The sequence below is a fragment of the Lutra lutra genome, chromosome 5, assembly GCF_902655055.1.
Source record: "Lutra lutra chromosome 5, mLutLut1.2, whole genome shotgun sequence".
NCBI classification, from domain to species: Eukaryota; Metazoa; Chordata; class Mammalia; order Carnivora; family Mustelidae; genus Lutra; species Lutra lutra.
The window spans coordinates 130,788,037-130,809,781 of record NC_062282.1 but is presented as its reverse complement, the minus strand read 5'-3'; the positions used below and the strand labels follow the sequence as shown (position 1 = coordinate 130,809,781).

The window sequence follows — 21,745 nt, the reverse complement described above, 5'->3', positions numbered from 1 at the left end:
CACCAGTTGCTCTGAATGGCCAAAGCTGTCATACACTTTGAAAGCATTAAGGTTCCACATTCTCAGGTGCTTTTTTCACAGACAAAAAAATACTAGATGTATGATTTTGATGCTCTTAAAAATGCAAATACTTCGTTTTTAAACTCAGCCGTGCCTAAAGTACAGCCATATCCCTTAACACAATTTTGGGATTATGTTCTCATTTGGTGTTTGAGGTACCGTAACTTGCCAAGCCTTCTTAATGACTAGAGGATTTCGGCCAGGGTGGCTTCAATCTTCACCTCTGATTACGACGTCTCAGTGTCACTTCTCTATCCTTAAAGAAGACTGAGGTCACCGGATTCTCGCATCACTCTGCCTTTACTTTCCTGTTTCCTGGTGAGGCCTGCAGCTCCTATCCAGACGGATCATTTGATGAGATTCTGCAGATCTTTGGCTCTAAAGATGCCCACATTCCTTTCACTGGCATCTTATCTCTTGGACCACACACTTGCAGATATAACAATAATACCTACTTGAATTTTGTGTGTCTCCCCATGTTCTGACTCTTCGGTCAGTTTCCGAGATGGTTCCATAGGAAGCAGCTGGCAGAGAGGAGGGAGGGACCTTCCAAGAAAGGGGATCTTTGCTTTCCCTTGACCCCTCTTCTCCATTTTGTTGTTTATTCTAATCCTGAGTTTTCATTCACGTTTGGTCATGGGCTCCACAGGTTTTTGTTGCCTCTAGACTCATGCTCCAAATCTTTATGGAACACACGTTCTGAACAAAGCAGTGGACTCCAGGGCACTGAGAACCCAGCAGTGCTCCCGCCTGCAGGGGACCCTCAATTCCACTGGCAGAGATGCAACATTTTACAGAGAGCTGTAAGACCAAACAGGATGGGGGACATGCTTTTTATTACCTGATGGAAACAGATCCATGTCAGAACCCCAAAAGGGGGTTTTTGTGTTGGAAGAACAGGAAAAGAGCTCAAGTGGCCCAAGACAGCTGGGGTTTTGAAAGGCAGAGGAAAGCTGGCATGAGAAAAGGGAGACAGGGAGGTTCTGGGAGGGAATGTTGTTGGGACTAGCTATTGATGTGGATTAAAGCAGGGAAGAGGGGGAGAGTTAAAGAAGGAAATAAAAGTTGGGGCGGACAGTGAAAGACCAGCTGCTCTGGGTCTGCAGGCTTCTGCCCTTCAACGCACAGCCACTAATTTTCCTGGAACGGTCCTGTCACTGAGAGAGGAGAGCAAACCAGAATTCGGACCCTCCCTATTCATTAGCTTTGATTTTATTCACTCTGTCAACATTAAAACCTTCATCAAGGAAAGCATTTCTGCTGTGAAATGAAATGTCCAGTCCTGGTATCTAAAAAGACTTCCTCTTTGGTAGAATTTAGCTTTTTTTTTTTTTTTTTTTTAGATTGTATTTATTAGAATGCACATGAGAGAGCACTAGTGGGGGGAGGAGAGGCAGAAGCAGCCTCCCCCCACCAGGCAGGGAGCCCTACATGCGGGGCTTGATCCCAGGACGCAGGGATCATGACCTGAGCCAAGGCAGGTGCCCCAAACTTAGCTTTCTAAAGCGGGACCATGAATTTCTGCACGCCTTTAGGGTTCCATGGGGCCTGCTACCCAAACAGACACACCCTGCGCAGATACTTAATCTTAGCTCCAGAAATAGCGGACGTTGGGAGAACAGGGCCTACTGGCTAAGAAAAACAAATCATTGCTATGCATAAATAAATATTTACCCAAATATGATGCAAAAGAATATTGAAGACAGGCCTTCAATATTCTCTGCTTTGGACGCCGTCCCTCCACTGTAGTAGCACGGTCACACTCTACACGTGGATTGAGAAGAGACCTCACAGAATCTTAGCATGATTTTCAAAAGGAACAGGTCATCCAGTGCCCCTTCTAATTCCCTGAACTCTCACCCCCACCAACGTGCACATCCTTACAATGAAGAACTTGACCACCGCCATCCATAACCCAGTCCCTCCCCTTCCTGTAAACTTGTGCTCAGAACTGGGGTCAGCTTGCTAAGGGAGACCACCACATTGAGCGGAGGAAGGACAGAGCTTATGCCGTCAGTGTGTAGACACGTGAACTGATCCTCTAGATCTGAAGGGATCTGTCATCTGAGTTTCCAGGTACGATATAACAATCCACTGTCAGACTTAATTTTTTTTCCACAGGGAAAGAGAGGCTCAGGTAGGTTTAGCAGCTGACTGAAAGGCACCACATACGTCAGAGTAGGTGAACCAGGGAGAAGATTCAGATCATCACTGGGCATGTACTCAAACCACTAAACCCCATCCCTTCCAAGGCCCCTCACCAGGGAAGATAAGGATGATAGTGGTTATGAAAGCTTCAAAGAAATAATTGCTTGTATCCAGGAGCCCCTGTGAATTATATTAACTTGATGATTTATTAGTAATTGACGGTCTTGCTACGTTAGTGCTATAGGATAACAGCACTGTTGCTGTTAATACTGTATGAATGAGTAACGGGATCTGTGGCCTTCACCTTTTACGAGTTAACAGACACCCCAATAACAGACCACAGAGGTGGCACAAGGAGCCTGTGGAGAAGGACTAGTATAAATAGCTCTTCTCTGGGATTCTAGGAATCCTACCTTTTGTCTGAGGTTTTCAGGGTTTTTTTTTTTTTTGTTTTTTTTTAAGATTTTATTTATTTATTTGACAGAGAGAGATCACAAGTAGACAGAGAGGCAGGCAGAGAGAGAGAGAGAGGGAAGCAGGCTCCCTGCTGAGCAGAGAGCCCGATGCGGGACTCGATCCCAGGACCCTGAGATCATGACCTGAGCCGAAGGCAGCGGCTTAACCCACTGAGCCACCCAGGCGCCCAGGTTTTTTATTACCTTTATTATGTGGCTTCTAGCTGAAGAAGAGTTTTTGTAAGTGAATCATTCTACATATCTGCATCATACTTATTATACTGCATTACACTTATCTGTTACAACAGGCAAAATTCACCAAAATCACCACAAACAAGAGAGAAAGAACAATCTGACCTCAATGACCAGAGACAGTCATTTCAGTAGTGTGGCCTCAGGCAAGTCCAGGTCTCAGAAAATAGTTCTAACACAGTTTATAACAGGAAGCTGACTTTTCCTAACTGTTCACTGATTTATTTTTTTAAATGTAAAATATCCAATAAGGAACTTAACAAAGCCCTAAACCCAAGGAAATACAGTTAACATTTAAAATACTATCTAAATATTATCTTGCTTTCTGTGCCTATGTGGACTGGATTGTTCCAGTCACATAACGGCAGGAGATAAATTTAGGTTGACATATTTTTTTCCTCAAAAAGACTTAGAAAATGTTCTTATACAGAGGATGTTTTTAAAAGCATTCTCTGAAACCCAGGTTATTTTTTGGTCATGCCTTAATAGATACCAAAGTATAAGGGACAAGCCATACCCTCTTGAATAAAGCAGTAGGAGCAAGTTTGTTGTCCCTGAGCTTTAAAAAGCAAGTAAGAATTTGTCCACACTTGAAATAAATGTGTACAAAAGCAGGATAATGTCCTATTTGTTTTCCTAGAAATCAGTGGAAAGAAACTTGTCCTCAGCCATTTATTTGAGGTTGCTCAGGAAAAATAATTGATCTACTGAGGCTTAGCTCCTGGAATTTAAATAATACTTAAGTTAGCATTGGCAGTGAGAATTTTGCCTGAGGGGTAGAGAGCCTGAAGAGGGGGAGCAATGGGTGTGATGGGTGGTACCTCCTATTTTTCTCTTTTGTCTGAGGCTGCACAGCTGGAACTAATTTTACTTCCCTCTCCCTGAACTTTACTCTAATTATTTGTCCCTGTTACAGTTCCCTGGTGTTGAAACCCAAGTTTTAGCTCATGGAGTACATGAGCTTATTATATGGTGGGATACACCCCTCTTCCTCCCCCTTCCCCCTTTTTTTTTAATAGCAAATCCCCAGAGCCCAATCAAGGAATCTAATATTTACATGATATCTTAAGTTTCCTCAAGGATCCTACCTTTACTGGGTAGCCTCTTTTCCGAATGTTACATCTGGGACTTTGACCTTAACCTGCCAGTGATTTAAGTCTTGAGACATGGCTGGCTGGGAAAGATGAAATGTGTGGGCATATATAGCCACTCCTGTGGTTGATCTTAGGACAGAAGTTTACGAAACTTGGGGCCAAGGGGCAACTGCGTGGCTCAGTGCGTTAAGCCTCTGCCTTCGGCTCAGGTCATGATCTCAGGGTCCTGAGATCGAGTCCCACATCGGGTTTCCTGCTGAGCAGGGAGCCTGCTTCCCCTTCTCCCTCTGCTGCTCCCCCTGCTTGTGCTCTCTCTCCTCTCACTCTCTGTCGAATCAATAAATTCTTAAATTAAAAAAAAGAAGAAGAAGAAAGAAACCTGGGGCCAAGAGCAGGTTATTCAAACATGTGAGTTTTAAATCTCAAAAGGTAGGGTGGCGAAATATATTCCATCCTAACTCGTGTTTTTGTTCTTAATATGAAAATTAGGTCTTGTGCTGCTGCTTAAGACAGGGCAGATAGCCAGTTGCCAACTGTTGCTGGGATTTTCTTTCCTAACAAGAGGCCTAACGTTTAAGACTTTTTTCTGTAGGTCTGGTAACCATTTTCCAAGCAGTCTATATGGCTTTGGTTAATCTCTATCCTATACCCACCACTTCTTCTGTTCCCCACCCTCCACCCACATATACAAAATGGATTTTGACTCATTATGTTCTAGAAGACATTTTCAGTAGTACTGTTTCTTTAAATGGGCTTTACTTCTTGAGCATTTATTGTGAAAGGATTATTAATACTTATATCTGCTGTCGCCTGTCTAATTTGCATATATCTGTGTTGTGTGTTAAACTACATGAAAACCTACAGAGAAGAGACTTGGCTCTGCTAACAACTAATAGCCTATCTTTTCCTTTGACTTGCACAAATTGAGAAATATTGCCTGTGGCAAACATAATGGCAAACTGCATTTTTAATGCTCACACACACACACGCATTTCTTTAAAAGGAAGAAGAAAGTGGATGACTATTCTTAAAAATAAAACTTCTCGGAGTACCCAGACTGGTAAGGGACACAGTAAAGGAGAAGGATTTTGGCTTTTGGAATGAAGATATAGGGATGAGTAAGGTTAGGCGGAGATGTTGAAGTTGGTTGACTGGCGAGTACGGTATTGGGCTTAAAAATATGGAGGAAAAAATACAAGGGTATCACCCCACCTGCTAAACTTCTGGTTCTTCATGAAGAAGGGCGTTTGTTACTTTTGAGTTGCTTAAAACCTCAAAATATTCGTACTTAATGTAACAGCTTGTGTATAAGATAATTGATACAAGCTTTTTGATATGGAGAGAAGCTTTAATTTATCATTAAAATCCTTTTCTTTCGCGTGTTTTAAAGCTCCCCTTAACATTCTCTGTCTCCTGTTAGAGGAATGGCATTCTGTCTTACGATTTAAGTTTACATTTTCTATCAAAGCTCATTTAGGTTCACCCAGCAATTTGGAGTTAAAGTGAGACATCGTGATAATTGCACAGAGCAGCACAGGTTGGCCGCGTTAGCCAAAACAAACTAAGTGGCATGGGAAGGAAAATGAAAAACCATTTTCAAGTGCTGGAGTGAAAACAAATAGATACATCTTGTAGTATTTCTTCAACAGCAGTTTATAATTACTTCTCTTCAAGCCCTATTTTAAGTGGACTTAGAACAGTAGCTTGAAAAATAAACTGGCAAGCAGTCCAGTTGTGTAGACATGGTGGCGGACCAAGGAAGGAGCTGCCCCGTGGGAACCAGGGCCTGGCAATCCTTCCGAGAGCATGCCCCAGTGCCTTAGTTCTTAGGTCTGCCTCATGTTGGCCATGGGAAGCCTTTGGTGGCACAGAGGTGTTTTTGTACAGCATTGTATTATTTAGCTGTTGGATTACAAATTACCCCCAAATGTGGGGCTAAGACATTTAGCGTTCACAGTTCCTGTGGGTCAAGGATCCAGGGTAGTTTAGCTGGGTCTTCTGGGTCTGGGTCTCCCACAAGGTGACAGTCTTTTAAAGGAAAAGCATTCAGTTTCTGGTTTACTCACCAGATGTTAGCCAATCCAGTCTCTTGCTCACGCTTGGCTGGAAGTCTCCCTCCATTCCTTGCCACAAGCCCCCAGCACTGAGAGTCTCACGCTACAGCATCTTGCTCCATGAGCAAAAGAGATGGCAAGAGAGCGAGCGCTAGCAAGAAAGCAGTCCCGGGGCGCCAGGGTGGCTCAGTGGGTTAAAGCCTCTGCCTACGGCTCAGGTCATGGTCACAGGGTCCTAGGATCGAGCCCCACATTGGGCTCTCTGCTCAGCAGGGAGCCTGCTTCCCTTCCTCTCTCTCTGCCTTCCTCTCTGCCTACTTGTGATCTCTTTCAAATAAATAAAATCTTTTTAAAAGAAAGAAAGAAGTCCCAGTCTTTTGCAGCCTAATCACAGAAATGACATTCTGTCACATTGGCCATATGCTACTCATTAGAAGGAAAAAACTAGGTCCAGCCCACACTCAAGTGAGGGTAATGGGAGGCAGGTCAGAAGCTACCTATCAAAAGCATGGTGCCTTTATTTGCTTGCCACATCCTATTGATAACCCTGTAGTGAACTGTGATGTGAATATTCACAACCCTAAATATAGGTGATGGAAGTACTGATTTGGGGGGTATGGAATGTGGTCCCCTTTATGTATCAAACTGGCTGATAAGTGCTGAGCTGAGCTTACCTGGGCCCCAGGAGACCAAGGAAAGAGGTTTTCAGGAATGGCTGGAGTCGGGGCGCCTGTCTGAGGTCATGGAACAGAGTGAGGATAAGAAGCCCCCATGGCCTTATTAGCATGATACTCTAAATACAGAGACCAGAGAGCCCTCAGCTTGTATTTCATTATGTGTTGTAAGGTTTTGAGTGGTACTTTGTGGATCATTAAGGGGAAGGGACCCTGTGGTTTGATTTATGAAGTTGCTATTAAGATCATGGAATGGGAGGTTGTACTTGTGTTAATGGTCCTGTGCCCCTGCTCCCAGCTTCCAGACTCCTAATGTACATTTTCAGCAGTAAACTGAATAAAGGGAAATGGATTTGGATTATGAGACAAATGGCTAAGACAGGAGTTGCATTTCACATTTTAATTTGACAATTTCTCTTAGAAAATCCATGCATATTTATGGGAAGAGTTCAAGTCTAGGTTTTCTTCACCTGTTGCAGGTTAACACGTCATTTTGGTTGCTCATGCTCCAGTGTGGGAACTGAGAGAGGAAATGTTCTTTTGTCCCAGTTGCTTCTGCAGGCTCTGTAAAGCCTCGATAAAATTCCCTCTGATAGACATGTCTGGGACATCCTCCCCCTCCCGGACCCAGCTAAGTCCATGTCCAAAGCCCTGTTGGGAGTTCATGCAGACCTCAGTTATCACCGCGATCCCTCGTGTGCGTCTGACTATGCATCTGACACACTTTTGCATTCCTGGTGCCTATCCGGGAAGCTGGCACATAGTAGGAATTTTAAAGCTTTTGAATGGATGGATGAAGCGGTTAGTAATTAATTTTCTAAGGAAAATAGCATAAGAAGTTATAAAACTTGTTTTAACTAAGATATGTTGGTCATATAAACTGGTGTGGCTCTTGAACTATAGGGATCAATATTATCTACACTCCTGAGACAAGCCAGGCATATTTTTAGTTTCTACTCCCTCGTGTCCATCAGTGGCTCATTCTTTTTTTTTTTTTGCTCATAATTGATTCTGAGAGGATTTTCTTTGTAACTTCACTCGTGTGATGGTTATATTTTTCAATTCCTCTGTCATTTGATGTTCTTAATGCTCAGTCCACTGCTTTTTTGTTTACTTGTGACTGGTAAAGCCCTTTTAAGATTACTTTATATCTACAAATATTACTAATTAGTAATTCTCAGCATTCTGTTCATAGTATAAAGGCATCCCACATTTGTCATGCAGGAGGTCTGGTGTTAAGAAACCTGGAACATACATGGAACAAAGCCAGACTCTTACTTTTTAAAATCTTGCATGAAAAGTTGTTGTGCTTTTTGGTTTGACTTCTGTTTCTCAGGGTAGTAAATGAGGAACCCAAGTTATACTGACCTGGCCTAGCCTACCCACTCAAGTTAGCTGTAAGGTTAAGAATTGATTTCACGGGGCGCCTGGGTGGCTCAGTGGGTTAAGCCGCTGCCTTCGGCTCAGGTCATGATCTCAGGGTCCTGGGATCGAGTCCCACATCGGGCTCTCTGCTCAGCAGGAAGCCTGCTTCCCTCTCTCTCTCTCTGCCTGCCTCTCCGTCTACTTGTGATCTCTCTCTGTCAAATAAATAAAATCTTTAAAAAAAAAAAAAGAATTGATTTCACAAGCTTAGCCCAGAGGTTGTGGAGTTAACTGATTTAATGTCATCTGCACTGTGTACTCACAGTGAATGTTTTCATTTTTTGTTCATCAGTTTTTTTAAGATTTAGAGTATAATAGTCACACAGTATAAAGTGTCACGTTATTGTTACAGCTTTTCTGGTGATAGGCGAGGAGAAGTCATGGAGAAGTTAGATAGGGAAGATAGTTTATTTAAGTAAAATATGTATTTATACATGTATTTTATTATCTTAATTTACAGAAGTATGTAAGCAGCCTGTAGCTGAGGCTAACTGTCCATCTCTTAGAGCTGGTGAGAGAACTCTTTGCAGTTTTTCCTAAAGAGAACTTATCATTTGTCGCTATTTTTATTCCAGTGTGCCCTACAATGATTTTTGTGTCCTGGATTTACAGGATTTCTGCTGCATATAAATCTGAAAGACCCGGGCAAACTCCCAAGTAGTTCCCCCACTAAAACAATTAAATTCTTGATGCTGCCGTGAGCCTCCTGTAATCGTGCATTATCTTTGGTACAATCCGTTCTTGCATGTGGCGAATCAAGTTCATGCACAAGGCTCAAGCTCCTAGGGAGCTCATCTCAGCTCAGAAATCCACAGAATGGCAATGTAAATATCCATGTGTCACTTTTTCACACCACCTCTTGTGAAGAATGAGACATAAACTATCTCAAGAGCCATGGTTTTCCTAATGAATTGGAGTCACCTATGTGTACTGTGTTTGTGACATGCACATTTGCAGTCGGGGTCCACAGGAAGGACACCATTTCCTGGATCAAACCACAGAGTGCAAATACAGTGCCCTAAATAACACACTAGTTACTGTAAATGTCAGTAGAGGGAGTTTTCCCGACTTTGATTTTATGAAAGCCTACAGCAAAGCCAGCTGTTAGCACTTCTTAACTGCTTTTCAGAGGGGAGAAGAGGAAGGGAGGGACAAAAACCTCTTTTCTGTATACTGTAGTCTTAGAATTAAGGGGTTGCAACAGGTGTTGCAGAGTGAGACTTGGGGTCTTTTACAGCTTGATATCTTTTAGGTTGTGAATGTATAAGTTTCCCGGCACAGGGATCTTGGAGTTTCCGGAGGAGATTCATGTAAAATTAGTTTGAAGTTTGCATCTCGAATCCCCTCACCTAAGAAATAAGCATTTTCATCATCTGGGCTCCCATGAGGACTAATAAAAGATAAAAATAAAGGAGAGAGAAAGCGCACCAAACAGGGGTCCTGTCTTGGTCCTGAGGGACTCACCAAACTCCCTGTAAGCCATGTGAGTTTTCATTGTTGTCATCTGCATTTTCTGAAGAAACCACTTGAAGCAAACACACAGGGACGAAAGTATGCAGCACTCCTTTATCATTTTTGTCATTTCTAGAATGTGTTAGTAAACGTACTGCCCTTCGAAATCCCTTTGACGTTATGCTATGTGTACTGAGGGGAGATAATCTTTCCAGCACCAAGAAAGTTTACAGTCTTATTATCTTGAAGAGAAGAAAAGTTTCTTCCTCAAATGAATTATAACTTGAAACATGTTGTCATGTTTTGGTAAGCCCACTTTATTACTTCCATCCTTCTCTGTGGCAAATTAAAAAAAAAAAAATGTATCATTGCACCGTAGTGCTTTCTCAATAGCATATTGTACTTATAATAGCATGATGGAAGTTGCTGGGCTCGGTGTAGTCATATAGAACGCAGAGCCAAGTTCTGAGTAAAACCTCTAATTGAATTACCTGCAAAGCACTGACAGACAGGCTTTCAGGACAGACAAAGCTTTGCTTTCCCCAGCAAAAATAGGTCATGTTTAAGTTGGCCTTGTAACTATTTGTTACTGGTTTCTGCCAGCACTTTCACCTTGGGCCCCTTTTCCTGCAGGAGTAGCGAGCTCTCTGACAGCCGGAGGGCTCAAGCATTATCTTCTTATTTTCAAGAAAATTGATAACAGATCAAGTTGAATGGAAGAGCCTTTGAAATAAAAATCCCAAGTATTTTTCTGTAGATTATACCAACATTCTTGCATGAGTTTGTACTGTATTGAAAAGAAAAGCCGGGGATAGGAAAGTAGCCCGTTCTAGCAGTATCTATCAATCTGAAGGTTGCTTTTGTTTTAACCTCTGGGAAAAATTAGAGTATGCTGCTGTTGTTCAGCTAAGAATGTCTTGTAGAACATTTGCATTTGAAAATGAAGAATAATCTGCTGTTGCTCTCTCCTTTCTCTCTCTGTCTCCTCCACAGCCTCTGCAATCCCAGATAACGGCAGAAGGTCCTGTCTAAAGCTCAAAGTCTTTGTGAGACCAACAAGTAAGTTGACTAGAATGAGCTTCAGAGGGTGGCTTCACTGCGCATGCTTGATCGTGTGGTCTGGTTCACCGCGGTACAACTTTTTTTACTGTTAAATCCTGTGTGGTACCTGTTTTGTATATCAGCATCCATGTTTTCGTTTTCATCATATTTTTTCTCATCATTCTTCATGATGCTTTTATTTTGAAGTACACAGCAGTTGCTAACTTGTTGTTTCTTAGACTGTTGTACGTGCACCGCAAATGGGAACAATATTGGCATTTGGACACATGCCATTGATTGTAAAACAATCTCTACATAAATTAAAGGAGACAATAGAGAGAAAGAAAAAAAAAAGAAAGAAATGGGAGTTTAAGGGTGTCTTCACTAACATATTTGGCTGTTATCTCTATTTTTGTTATAGATAGCTGTATGAAAACTATAGGTGTTCATGATCGTGTTTTCGATGTTAACGACAAAGTAGAAAATTCATTAGAACCAGCAGGTTAGTATGCTTAGAGACTCTCTTTTAACAAATGCATCTCTCTCTGGTGCTTCCGTACTTTTTTTCCTTTCTTCTTCTCCGCATGTTTGCATGTTAAAGTTGCTCTGCTTTTGCTCATTGCTAGCGATGCTGATCTTACTTATATTCTTCCTCATTCCTCCAGTATCTTTGTCTAATGCATGTTAGATAAAATATGATCTTTCTTTTTTGGACATGGGTTTGATATAATGCAGTATCCTAATATAGAAGCCCCATCAGAATGCTAAATCTCACTACTTTTTACCATATCCTCCGAGCATGCTGGTGGATCACTGTGAATATTAACGGATCTGTTTTCATAGAAGACAGAAAAAAAAAATTCTACTGTATATGCTTAAAAACATTTTTTATATTATGTCCAAATCTGTGGATAAAAGTAAGACTATTGCCCCAAACGGCAGCTAATTCAACATATTTAATTTTCTCTGGCAGTTTACATGCATCACTAAACTGATCTAAAGACCTTTATTACAGTTCAGATATTACCTGTGCTATTGATATCAATAGCAGTTGGTCTGGAGAAGTACAGTCATGTCGCCTGACACCACAGATTCACACACTTGTTACTCCCACAAATGAAGCAGTAGTCTGTGATCCTTGACTGCTGAGGCAAAAAAAAACTATTGAGGAGAAATTTTTTTTCCTACTGCTACTTCCCACACACCCAGAATTTCCTGTCATTGAAGAAACATAAAACCCACACAAGCACTCGTCGAAACATTTACACTGTAGTGTACTGTGGGGGAAGTGGTCCGGTATACTATCCATTTGGATATAAATTCAACAAGACTGATTTTGAGAAATAGGAGTTCTCTATCCACTGTGCACTGAGGACTGTGTACCTTGATGCCCCTGTATACCTACTTCCTCTGGTTTCCTCTCTTGCCCTACCTGCTTGAGATCTTACTGGTTTCCTTATCCAATTCCCGCTACCATCTCAAAGCTTAATGGAATTAAAATGATTTCTTCTTCACAGAAAGATGTGACCCCCCTCCCCCCACCTTATGCGAACAGAGACTTTTTAAAAATCTATTTGTAGCAGCACTTCTTTTTTATGGCCCTAAAAATTAAAGGGTTGTGAAGTCCACTTTATCTTTTGAGTATTGTTACTAGGACACAGTCAGTGAGCCTTAGGGAAACTTAACCGGAGTAAATGCAGTGCCTCAGGACATACAATAGCTTTCGCACTGTAACTGACAGGAAGAGTTAGGTTTTTTTCCCAAGCATTCTTGTTTTTCTAAGGCAGGCATCCTACCCCAGCACAAATGGTAAGTGTGTACGATAAAGCTCTGAGAGGCCCTCTTGGCTCCCTAGGGATCAGTTAGCTGCTTTAGAAAGTTGCAAGGAATGAGTGCTGACCTGGAGATAATTTAATGGAGTCCTGAAAATCTGGAAGCATTCCTAGGACTCTTCAAGGTACCAGACTCCTCCCAAACTTGAGGACTTGACCCATCATGCTAGGATCTTTGAGTTAGATGGGCTCTCTTCTAAGGACCACAGAGTCTACACTCTCCCCTTGATAACTGAGACTTGCCCAGGCCTCTTCAGTAGTAGAGACTGATCCGGGTTTAATATTCAAATTTCTCAACCCCCATTCCAACGTGAATAGAAAAGGAGAATTCTCTTACCAATAGTAGACACGCAGATCTTCATAAAGCCAACCTTACTCTATTGGAAAGGTTAATAAGTCATGTGTAGAATGCCAGACAGAGTTAGGCATGTTGTAAATATAAGTTATCCTGAATTACCATTTTTTAATGCAAGTTGTGGTAGAATGTAGGCATATCTTTCCAATAATCTTTTCTCCAGGTACATTCCATTGCCTATCAAGAAAACAAGAGGCTGTTTAGAAACAACAGAATGCATGTTTTTCTTGGTCATCAAGAGATACACTTAGGACTATTCTGACATTAGGAAAATTACCTTTGAATTCAACTAACGATAAAATGCAAGATACTAAGATACATTCATAAATGCGAGCATAGGTCACAGTCTTTGGGGGAAATGGGCTCTTTTTCCCTGAGCATTTAAAAATCCTTGATGGCTCCCAAATTGAGGCACACAGAACTGAAGGAAGTTTGCGGCAGTCCGACAGAATGTGGTGTGTGCGCGCTGGGGAGTGGAAATGCCGGTGCACAGCCGGAGGCGTACAGCCTCCTCCCATCAGTCAAGAGTGTATTTAAGGGCTTTCTTGTGAGCATCTTCGCTTAAAAAGTAAGACAGGGTTGAGCTAGGAATGCAGTAATAAGTTTGAGTACTTTGTCTTATTCCTCACAAAATCCAGACCGACATGCGGCTTTACACCACTGTGGTGGACAATGGAGTACAGAGCTAGACTTTATGAATCCGGAAAGCCTGAAAGGATTCCACTGCATGTTCTCGGCAATGTGTACTAACTCACCTGTCTTTGGAATGTATTTGTCTTTTTTGTTTGCTTGCACACTCTGCCTGCCAGTTTCCTATCATCAGGGATACAGGATGATCTTAGAGCGGACATATGCCACATAACATGTTCCAAAATATCGCTAGTGTTCTCTCAGTTAACCATAGAAACCCTCAAACTGTGGAATCCTGGAGGCGGGAGGCAAGACTCGATTTGGTTTCTGAGGAGGAACATCTTCTTCCTTCAAGCCACATTTACCATCGGGAGTCTTAGGAAGTCTCTGATGGTTCGATGTCATTTCCACTGGAACAGAATTTGCTTATGAATTCTTCCTTAGAATTCTGAAATTGCTCAGATTTACCCAATGACAGCCAGTTTCTCATTTTGCTTCTCAGGGGCTGTAGAATCTTCCAACATTGAGGCCCTATTAGAATCAAAGGATGCTTGGTAGAATCCTGAGCCAGGACCACCATGTTACAGAGAGCAGAGAAGAACTGTGTGGTCCTAGTGGGACAGAGTTCCCCCTTTGAGGGTAAAATGATATTTACAGGTTGGTTGCTTAGAAAAGAGTTACTTCCCAAAATCATCCATGATTAGAAGCCTGAAAAGGACATGTAACCTCATGCTTCACTTGTATGAAAAACAAAAGCTTTCCTCCTCTCAGTGTCCCGCAAGGTCATTGACCCTGTCTGGTGCTGCCAGGAGCACTGGCTGGCCCTTGCTGAGCATCCTGGAAGGACAGAGAGGGCAGCTCTCCCTCCAGTTCACCTGAGTACCTATTTATGACTAGAGTACCTTTTATCAGTACACATCTAGACTTTACAAGGAAGAGGATTGGGTAATTTGGTAGTAAAAATAAGACGGAGAAGAACCCAAGAGCTGGTGTAATTTCAGGTGTATAAATATAAATGGTATTTCAAAATGAAATCTGTAAGCCTCAGGGTTTATGGTTTTTACAAATTAAACCCAAAGTGCTCTAATATCCTGATTGACAATGTATCGATGCTCTTAAGGTGATTAGAATTTTAATTTCAGGGCTATTCAGGGCATTTATGTCTAATTCCTGTTAACTACAGATGTAATACATTTGCCAGGCTGAAGAACAGAGGGAAGCGTCCACAAGTAGTTGGCACCATGGCGGGGGGGAGGGGGTCTTTATAGTTTCTCCTCTGCATCGGTCTAACTTTGCATTCTTGCTTCCTAACCTTCTCTAGTTTTTTAAGACAACTGCCACCCCACGCAGGTTAGCTCAGGTCCAGGGGAGGAGAGCAAATCTGACACAGGAAGGCAGCAGCTCCTACGTGAGGACGGGCTCAAATGATAAGAGCCCTCCAGGGCAGAAGCCTTAACATGGAGCAGTAGATCGCTCAGCTCATGTTGGGAACGGAGGTCAAGAACAGAAACAGCCTACCTGCGCATATCAGAAGCAGGGGCCCCTGTGCCTGAAAAGTGGTCAGTTTTAGACAAAGAATAGGGAGTGTGACAATACGTAGTGAAAAAGAAAGCATCCTTATTGTGACGTTTGGTGTGAAGATATAAATGAGTTTGAACCCAACGGTCCGTGAAGGGGTTCTCAGTGGGTCATGCAGGGAGACTTAGGGATTATCCTTTGAGGTCTACAAAACTGAGGAACATCACGAGTCTCACTTGTCTCCACTCTCTGATGGACTGTTTAGTGAATACAAGAGGACAGTTTCTGAGCTTTTACAGGAAGGTCCCCTGATCTACCACCAAACCCCACTCCTGGGCCCCAAGAATACGTAGTTCAGAGAACATGTAGTCGGAAAGGACAAGTTAAGCCAGGAGGAAGGAAGAAGCCAGGCAACACTCGAGCAAAGCCTGGCAGGTAGGCAAGCTTCTCGTCTATCTTGGGGTGCTAATTGCCGCAGAGTTCCTGTTTCAAAGTTAAGCCTGTTAATCATGCAGATCAGGAAGGCTATCCAGAGTCTGAGGCAGCCTGGTAGAACACTTTGTATCTAAATAAAAGAAGCTTACCTCACTTAATCCATTTTATTTAGAGGAAAATTTGCATCCATGCCGATCATTTATGTGCCAAGCTTCAGCCTGATAAAAAGAGTCAAGTTCAAGTAATTTAATCCTGGAGATACAGGGTTTGTAATGGACATAGCACCAACATTGATTCCCAACTGTAGGCAAACTAGTGCGCACCATTTACTGAGGTCTAGTGGGCATTACATATAGTTAATTGAAAATGCAGTTCTGGCAAATAAATAAATAATAAGTAATGCAGTTTTGGCATTTCATTTTTCTTCCTTGAAAATTCTTGTAGGTAACCAACCACATAGCATTCAATACTAATCCTATGAAATAGGAGAAAAGAGGAACCACTGATTAACCACTAACATGCCAATGTAACTAAACACCCCCCCCTACCCCACGTCCCTTGCTTCTCCATGGCATCCTGGGTTGACAGGAGATATTCAGCTATCTCAGCTTCGTGCAAGGTGTGTTTGCTAGCAAACCAAAGTAGTTCACATACCAAAGGCTCCAGTATGTGTACAGTTTTTCCTCTCAGTTTTTAAAGAACGTAATAATATTGCCGAAAAAGTCCAATTTTCTCTGCTTCTCCTTTGTTTGCTGTAAATAATGAGTGATTATGCAGACATGAAAGTCAATGGTGGCACAAGGTTCATTACCCTACTTTGCAGAGGGTGGTGAGGTCTGTTAACAGCAGGCTGCTGCAAAAAAGTTATTAAGGATGTGAAATCTCATTGGAATGTGTGCTTTCTATTTGAACAGATGACACCGTACATGAGTCAGCCGAGCCATCCCGCGGTGAGAACGCAGCACAAACACCAAGGATACCCAGCCGCCTTTTGGCAATCCTACTGTTCTTCCTGGCGATGCTTTTGACGTTATAGCACAGTCTCCTCCCGTCACCTGTCACAGAAAAGCATTAGGGTCTTGGAACACCAGAGATCCACCTAACTGCTCATCCTAAGAAGGGACTTGTTATTGGTTTTTTGGCAGATGTCAGATTTTTGTTTTCTTTCTTTCAGCCTGAATTCTAAGCAACAACTCCGGGCCAGGAGGGGCTAAAGTAGTTGCTGCTCCCCTGCCCTGCCCCCAACCCCCAGCCTTTGCCCTTGACTTCTCTCATCCCTTCCAAATTAAATGGACTCCAGATGAAAATGCCAAATTGTCATAGTGACACCAGTGGTCGTCAGCGCCTGTGCATTCTCCTCTAAGAGCCCACCTCCGTTAGCATACTGTGACAGCAGTATACGGACAAGGAAGAATAGCGGCAGATGCGGCTAGTGATGGCAATGCCCGGGAGGGTTTTACTCTCCCATCCAATATTTATGCCTTCTCGTTCAGGACTGTAAGATGATCGTGCAGGGCATCGTGTCGCCATGTCAAGTCCAGAGGGGAGGTATTAAGAACAGATCTAATATTATACCCTTTCCTCTAGGAGTATATAAATGAACAGGCTTCTAAAAGGTTGAGACACTGGTTTTTTTGTTTTTTGTTTTTTGGGGTTATTTTTTACAATGACTGTCTTAAAGCACTCTTGACAGCAAAACTTGTGCTCCACGAAAGAAGCCTTTTTTTCCCCCCCTAGAAAACAGGTCGGGTGCGGGAATGCTAGCTAGCACAGAGCAAGGGTGAAAAGAGAGATAACTAGGTTTGGTGGGGGTGTGTACGTGTGAGTGCCTCTAATTTTTTGGTGACTGGGCAATGCACACCAGGTTTTTTTTTTCCCTTGGAATACAGATCACCATGGTGCTACAGTTTTTTGTTTTTTTGTTTTTTTTTAAAGAAACTCAAAGAGGCATTTTTATGAATAAAGTGACCTTCCCCAAGGCTGACAAGCCAGGGTTGATGAGTGTATAATGGAATAGCTTTGGATACTCCTCTGGGGGACAATATGTACCAAGGAAAGGAGGTCAGCGGCCAGAGGAGATGTGATTTGGCTTTGCTGGAGCGCCAACGTGCTGTGGCCTTTCCCCGACTCCCACCCTAGTACCCATGTTTTGCTCCACACTCCACAACTACAGGGGCTCGACACACACCCCTGTCACCAGGAGAGTCAGTCAGCACTACTTGGGAGGGCTAAAGGGAAATTTGGAATAAAAATTCCAAAGTTTGGAATAAAAAATTCAAGTGTTGATTTTATATTCTTTCCCTTTCTGACACAGCCTGAAGCATAGGGGGAACATGTGTTTATCTGTGGGAGATAAACAAGATGGAGTCCCAAAGACTTTAACAAAATATTTTTTTAAAAATCCACTAGAATAGAAAATACATTATTTAGATATACTTTATGCTGAGAGTGAGTATATATGCTTGTCCTATTTAAACTTGTGAGAAAAAAAGTGGTATCCCTTGATACATTTAGAAATCTAGGGGGTTATCTTGTTTCATTGTGGGGGGTGGGGCAGAACGAGAAAACGCAAGATGACCCTGTTTGAGGAGTCTTAGCATGGCCAACAAGGGCCATTTCCAGTTGATTACAGGAAATACAAGCCTTGGGGGTTACTACTGGTGAGGCTGTCACAAACTTCGAACTCCAAAAGCCTAGACAGGGAAGAGTCAGACCAACGGAAAAGAAATCTAGCCTTTACTAGTGCACGACATGTCAACAGGAGCCATGCCTTTCAGAACAGAACGAAAAAGAAGTCCAGTGATTAGGTGATATAGGAAAAATTTGGAAGCATTCCGGCAAAATCAGTTTTTTTAAAAATAGACATATTTGTTGGGTTTTTTTTTTTTTTTTTTTTAAATGTCTGTGCGAAAAAAGAGAGGGGTTGTATTCTGGCCAGACTTCATGAGTGGGAATTTGCCACGAATTGTGATTAGTTCTGAATTAGAAAAATGTGTGAATGAAAGGCAGCTGTAAAGGGACTTGCACCCTGGAGAGTTGTACACATGTTGAAATGTAATCTGGGCTTACCTGATCCATTTGGAATGGATGTTACTGCTGGGTCTCTTCACACTTGGAACCATGGGAGTGGGGTTGCCAGCCTCACAGACACAATCAGTGCTGCTCCCCCAGACATCAGGAACTTCTCTGGAGTGGCAGAGTCTTGTCACAGAAGGCAGCCACCATTTCACTGAAACAAAAGTTCACAGCATTGGATTCTTTTTTTCCTTTAACTCTTTATATGCTCAGTACTCTCAGTAATATCCAGTAATACTTCGTTTTATTAATAGTTACAGGTTTGTTGGTCCCGTGGGATTGGTGTGGGGGTGGGGGGAAGATACCTGCTAAAATGGATCAATAGTCAGAACCAAAATAATACTGCATGTTCTATAACCACAAGGAAATCAAATGATCCTGTAATGATTCCAGTTAGTCATAACTACATTAGCAGTGCTAATTTCATTTTAGAAATGGTGACTTCTGTGGTTTTGCTAGCATTTGTCTCTAACAAATGATAAAATAATTACTCATGGCCCTCTCTGCCACTGTCTTTCATTTTTCACAGTGAAATTAGACCCCTTTACTTCATTATGCCACTACAAATTAAGTTTAAAAAAAAAAAAAGCAAGACTATCCACACCAGTAGACAGTGTGCTTCTCTACCTTTAAGTGATGTAATTGTAGGTAACGCTTGCCACGGAGTTTCCAAGAAAATGATGGGTATCAGACAGTTTTCATCTTGTCCAGAAATTGCTGGTGGCCTTGTTATGGTGGTGTTACAACCCTCTGGGGGCTTAGGAGGATGTCGATGCAATTTTGTAGCAGCTTTTAATTTAAAGACAACAAAAACAACAACTCAAAAGTCTGAAGGGTGGCCTTAGCTGCCTCTCAGCCCCAGTAAGTCAAACCCCAGCGACCTTTGCCCCTGGTTGCCAAGGGCTTTGCAACATGAAGCAGGGAAATAAGGATCTGTCTGTTTAGTGGATACCGTGTATCCTTTAATAGACCAGGTAACAGTTCGTGTTAGTTTAGACTATTGTTTTGTACTGTACTTTCTTGGGTGGCAGAGGAAAGAAAAGTAAAACATTTAAAAAAAAAAAAACTGCGTTCTTTAAATTCTGTATTATTAGCGACCTCTGTTGTATATAGTGTTTGATAATAAAGTATTAATTTGATTCTTATGTCTTTTGTAAGTGAGAACAATAGTCTTTCAGGATACAAAACATGCACTGAGGCTTTGAAACATCCACTGTATACGTAGCTGAGAAGAGTCACAAATGGCTGAGACCGGGCTCCATACAGGACTCATGTGCGGTCATCGCCCTCCCAGTCGTTAGGACTCCACCATCTTGGGACCAGGAACAACATGAATTTTTGATCCATATTTTATCCTCAGTGTTTTCAAGGTCTGATGTTGGGAACCCTGTGGTGTAGTTTTCCTCCCCTGGCATGTTGGTTTAAAAAGGTTTAGGGAATTTGGTAACAGAGTTCTGTACTTTGTTTTGGTTTTCTGTTTGTGGTGGTTTTCATAGATGGTTTCATTTTTCCTCAGGAAGTGATGCCAGTATCACACGCGGCCCAAGCATGGGAAATGTTTCAAGCCAGTCCATTTAGGAAGGTTAAGTAGGGGCAGTTTCCCTCTGCCATTGTGAAAGGAAGAGTTGCACAGTACCTGTGGATTTTCAGGGACTTTGTTTTCCTCTGGTGCCTTAGCAACGGCAGCAGCCATTTTTAGGAGTTCACCCCAAATTAATTAAACCATTTCAACTCCCCTCCATTCATTGCTTTCAGAGCTCTGGTCAGTCATTTTTCTTTTGAAAACCACCTCCACCAAGACCCCCGTTTAGCCTACCGCCACCCCCCCCCCTTTATTATGTTTACTTTTTTTTTTTTTTGGTCTTCTTGCCTTCCTCCCACATTTTATTTTCCCTCAGAACCGTGAATGGGCAGGTCTGTTTCTGGTTTGGCAACACTGAGTTTTTCCCATGCATTTGCCCAAGAGCTGCTCGAATGTGAGACAAATCTCCCTACAGTGGGCTTGCTCCCATTGTCTGTACAGAGTAATAGATGCTGGCATGTTGGAGGTTACCCATGAGTCAAAATTCACTTTCCATGCTTACTCTTGACACCCCATTGCAGCCACTCATTGTTGTGTGCGTCTGGGTGTGAAGTCCAGCTCCGTGTGGTCTTGTGCTTGTACTGCCCTGCTTTCCAGTTCCTTTGCACTTACTCATCGAGTGCTGTTTTGAAATGCTGACATTATATAAACGTTAAGAAAAAAAAAATGTAAAAAAAAAAAAAAAAAAGAACCCACACACAAACCAACCCATACAATCTGTATTTGTATATACACGTGTCCGTACAAGTATACCTAAATAAAAATTAAAGATTTTCATCATTTTAATTGGAGCCCTCCTTCTACTTCTTTGTTCCTTGAATGACGCCTTTATTTTAGGGGCTACTTACACTCTGCTGATTTTTCCAAATCTGTGGATAGAGAATATCATAGGATATGTACAAGAGAAGGCCTGAGACTAGCTCCAAGAATGCAGGATTAGAAAATGGCCCAGTATCTAGGCACATTCCAGTTACTCTGATGAGAAAATAGTGAGATTCAAGCCTTATCTTTGTATTTGAGCCTTCAAATGGGCATCATGGCATCCTAAAACCACTTAAATCCAAGAACTACGTACAAAACTATGTTTTTACTTTGCGTAGTTTTTCACCCCATCAAGACAAAGACAAAATGAGCATTTTCCAAGAAACGTTGCATACTGCAGAGAGAAATAATGACCGTAATAACAATCACTTCAGTACAACACTGAAGGTCAGTGCTCACTCTCAAGGAAGACTCAACAGTGTGTATCCTTGGGCAAGTCACACAGTATCTTTGGGACTCCATTTCCCTATCACTAAATTCAAGCGATTTGGTTTTCTGAATATTGCCCTTGCTGAGCACCACAAAGCCCATTTGGCATCTGAGTCATGTGAGTTTTTGTCTTTGATGATGACATTACTCTAAGCACAATTTGAAAATCTCATCTGCAGAAGGGAAAAGCATCAAATATCTGACATAATAGACACCTAATGCATTTCAAGACGTGGCTTTAATTATACCATGTTAACATAAAACTCATTGAAAGCTTTTTATTATACTTAATTATTTGACAGGGCACTAAACACTAATTATAACTTACTGTAACCCTTTTTTGCTAATGAAGAGTGACAGCTTTACTGAATGAGGAACAACTCATATTCCAAAAAAAAAAAAGAGAAAGAAA

General features: G+C 42.0%; 1 protein-coding gene across 2 annotated transcripts in view; it reads left to right on the top strand.

Moving 5' to 3' along the window:
• Positions 1–20,868, top strand: part of EFNA5 (ephrin A5) — a 280,763-nt gene extending 259,895 nt beyond the window's left edge. Inside the window, exons 4-6 of one of the 2 annotated variants that reach the window (XM_047729325.1) lie at positions 10,608–10,673; positions 11,077–11,157; positions 16,340–20,868. In XM_047729325.1, coding sequence (XP_047585281.1) covers positions 10,608–10,673; positions 11,077–11,157; positions 16,340–16,461 — 269 coding nt within the window. In that variant the 3' untranslated portion in view covers positions 16,462–20,868. The remainder of the gene's footprint in view (positions 1–10,607; positions 10,674–11,076; positions 11,158–16,339) is intronic. The other variant, XM_047729326.1, reaches the window with a different exon arrangement.
• The last annotated feature ends 877 nt before the right edge of the window (positions 20,869–21,745 follow it).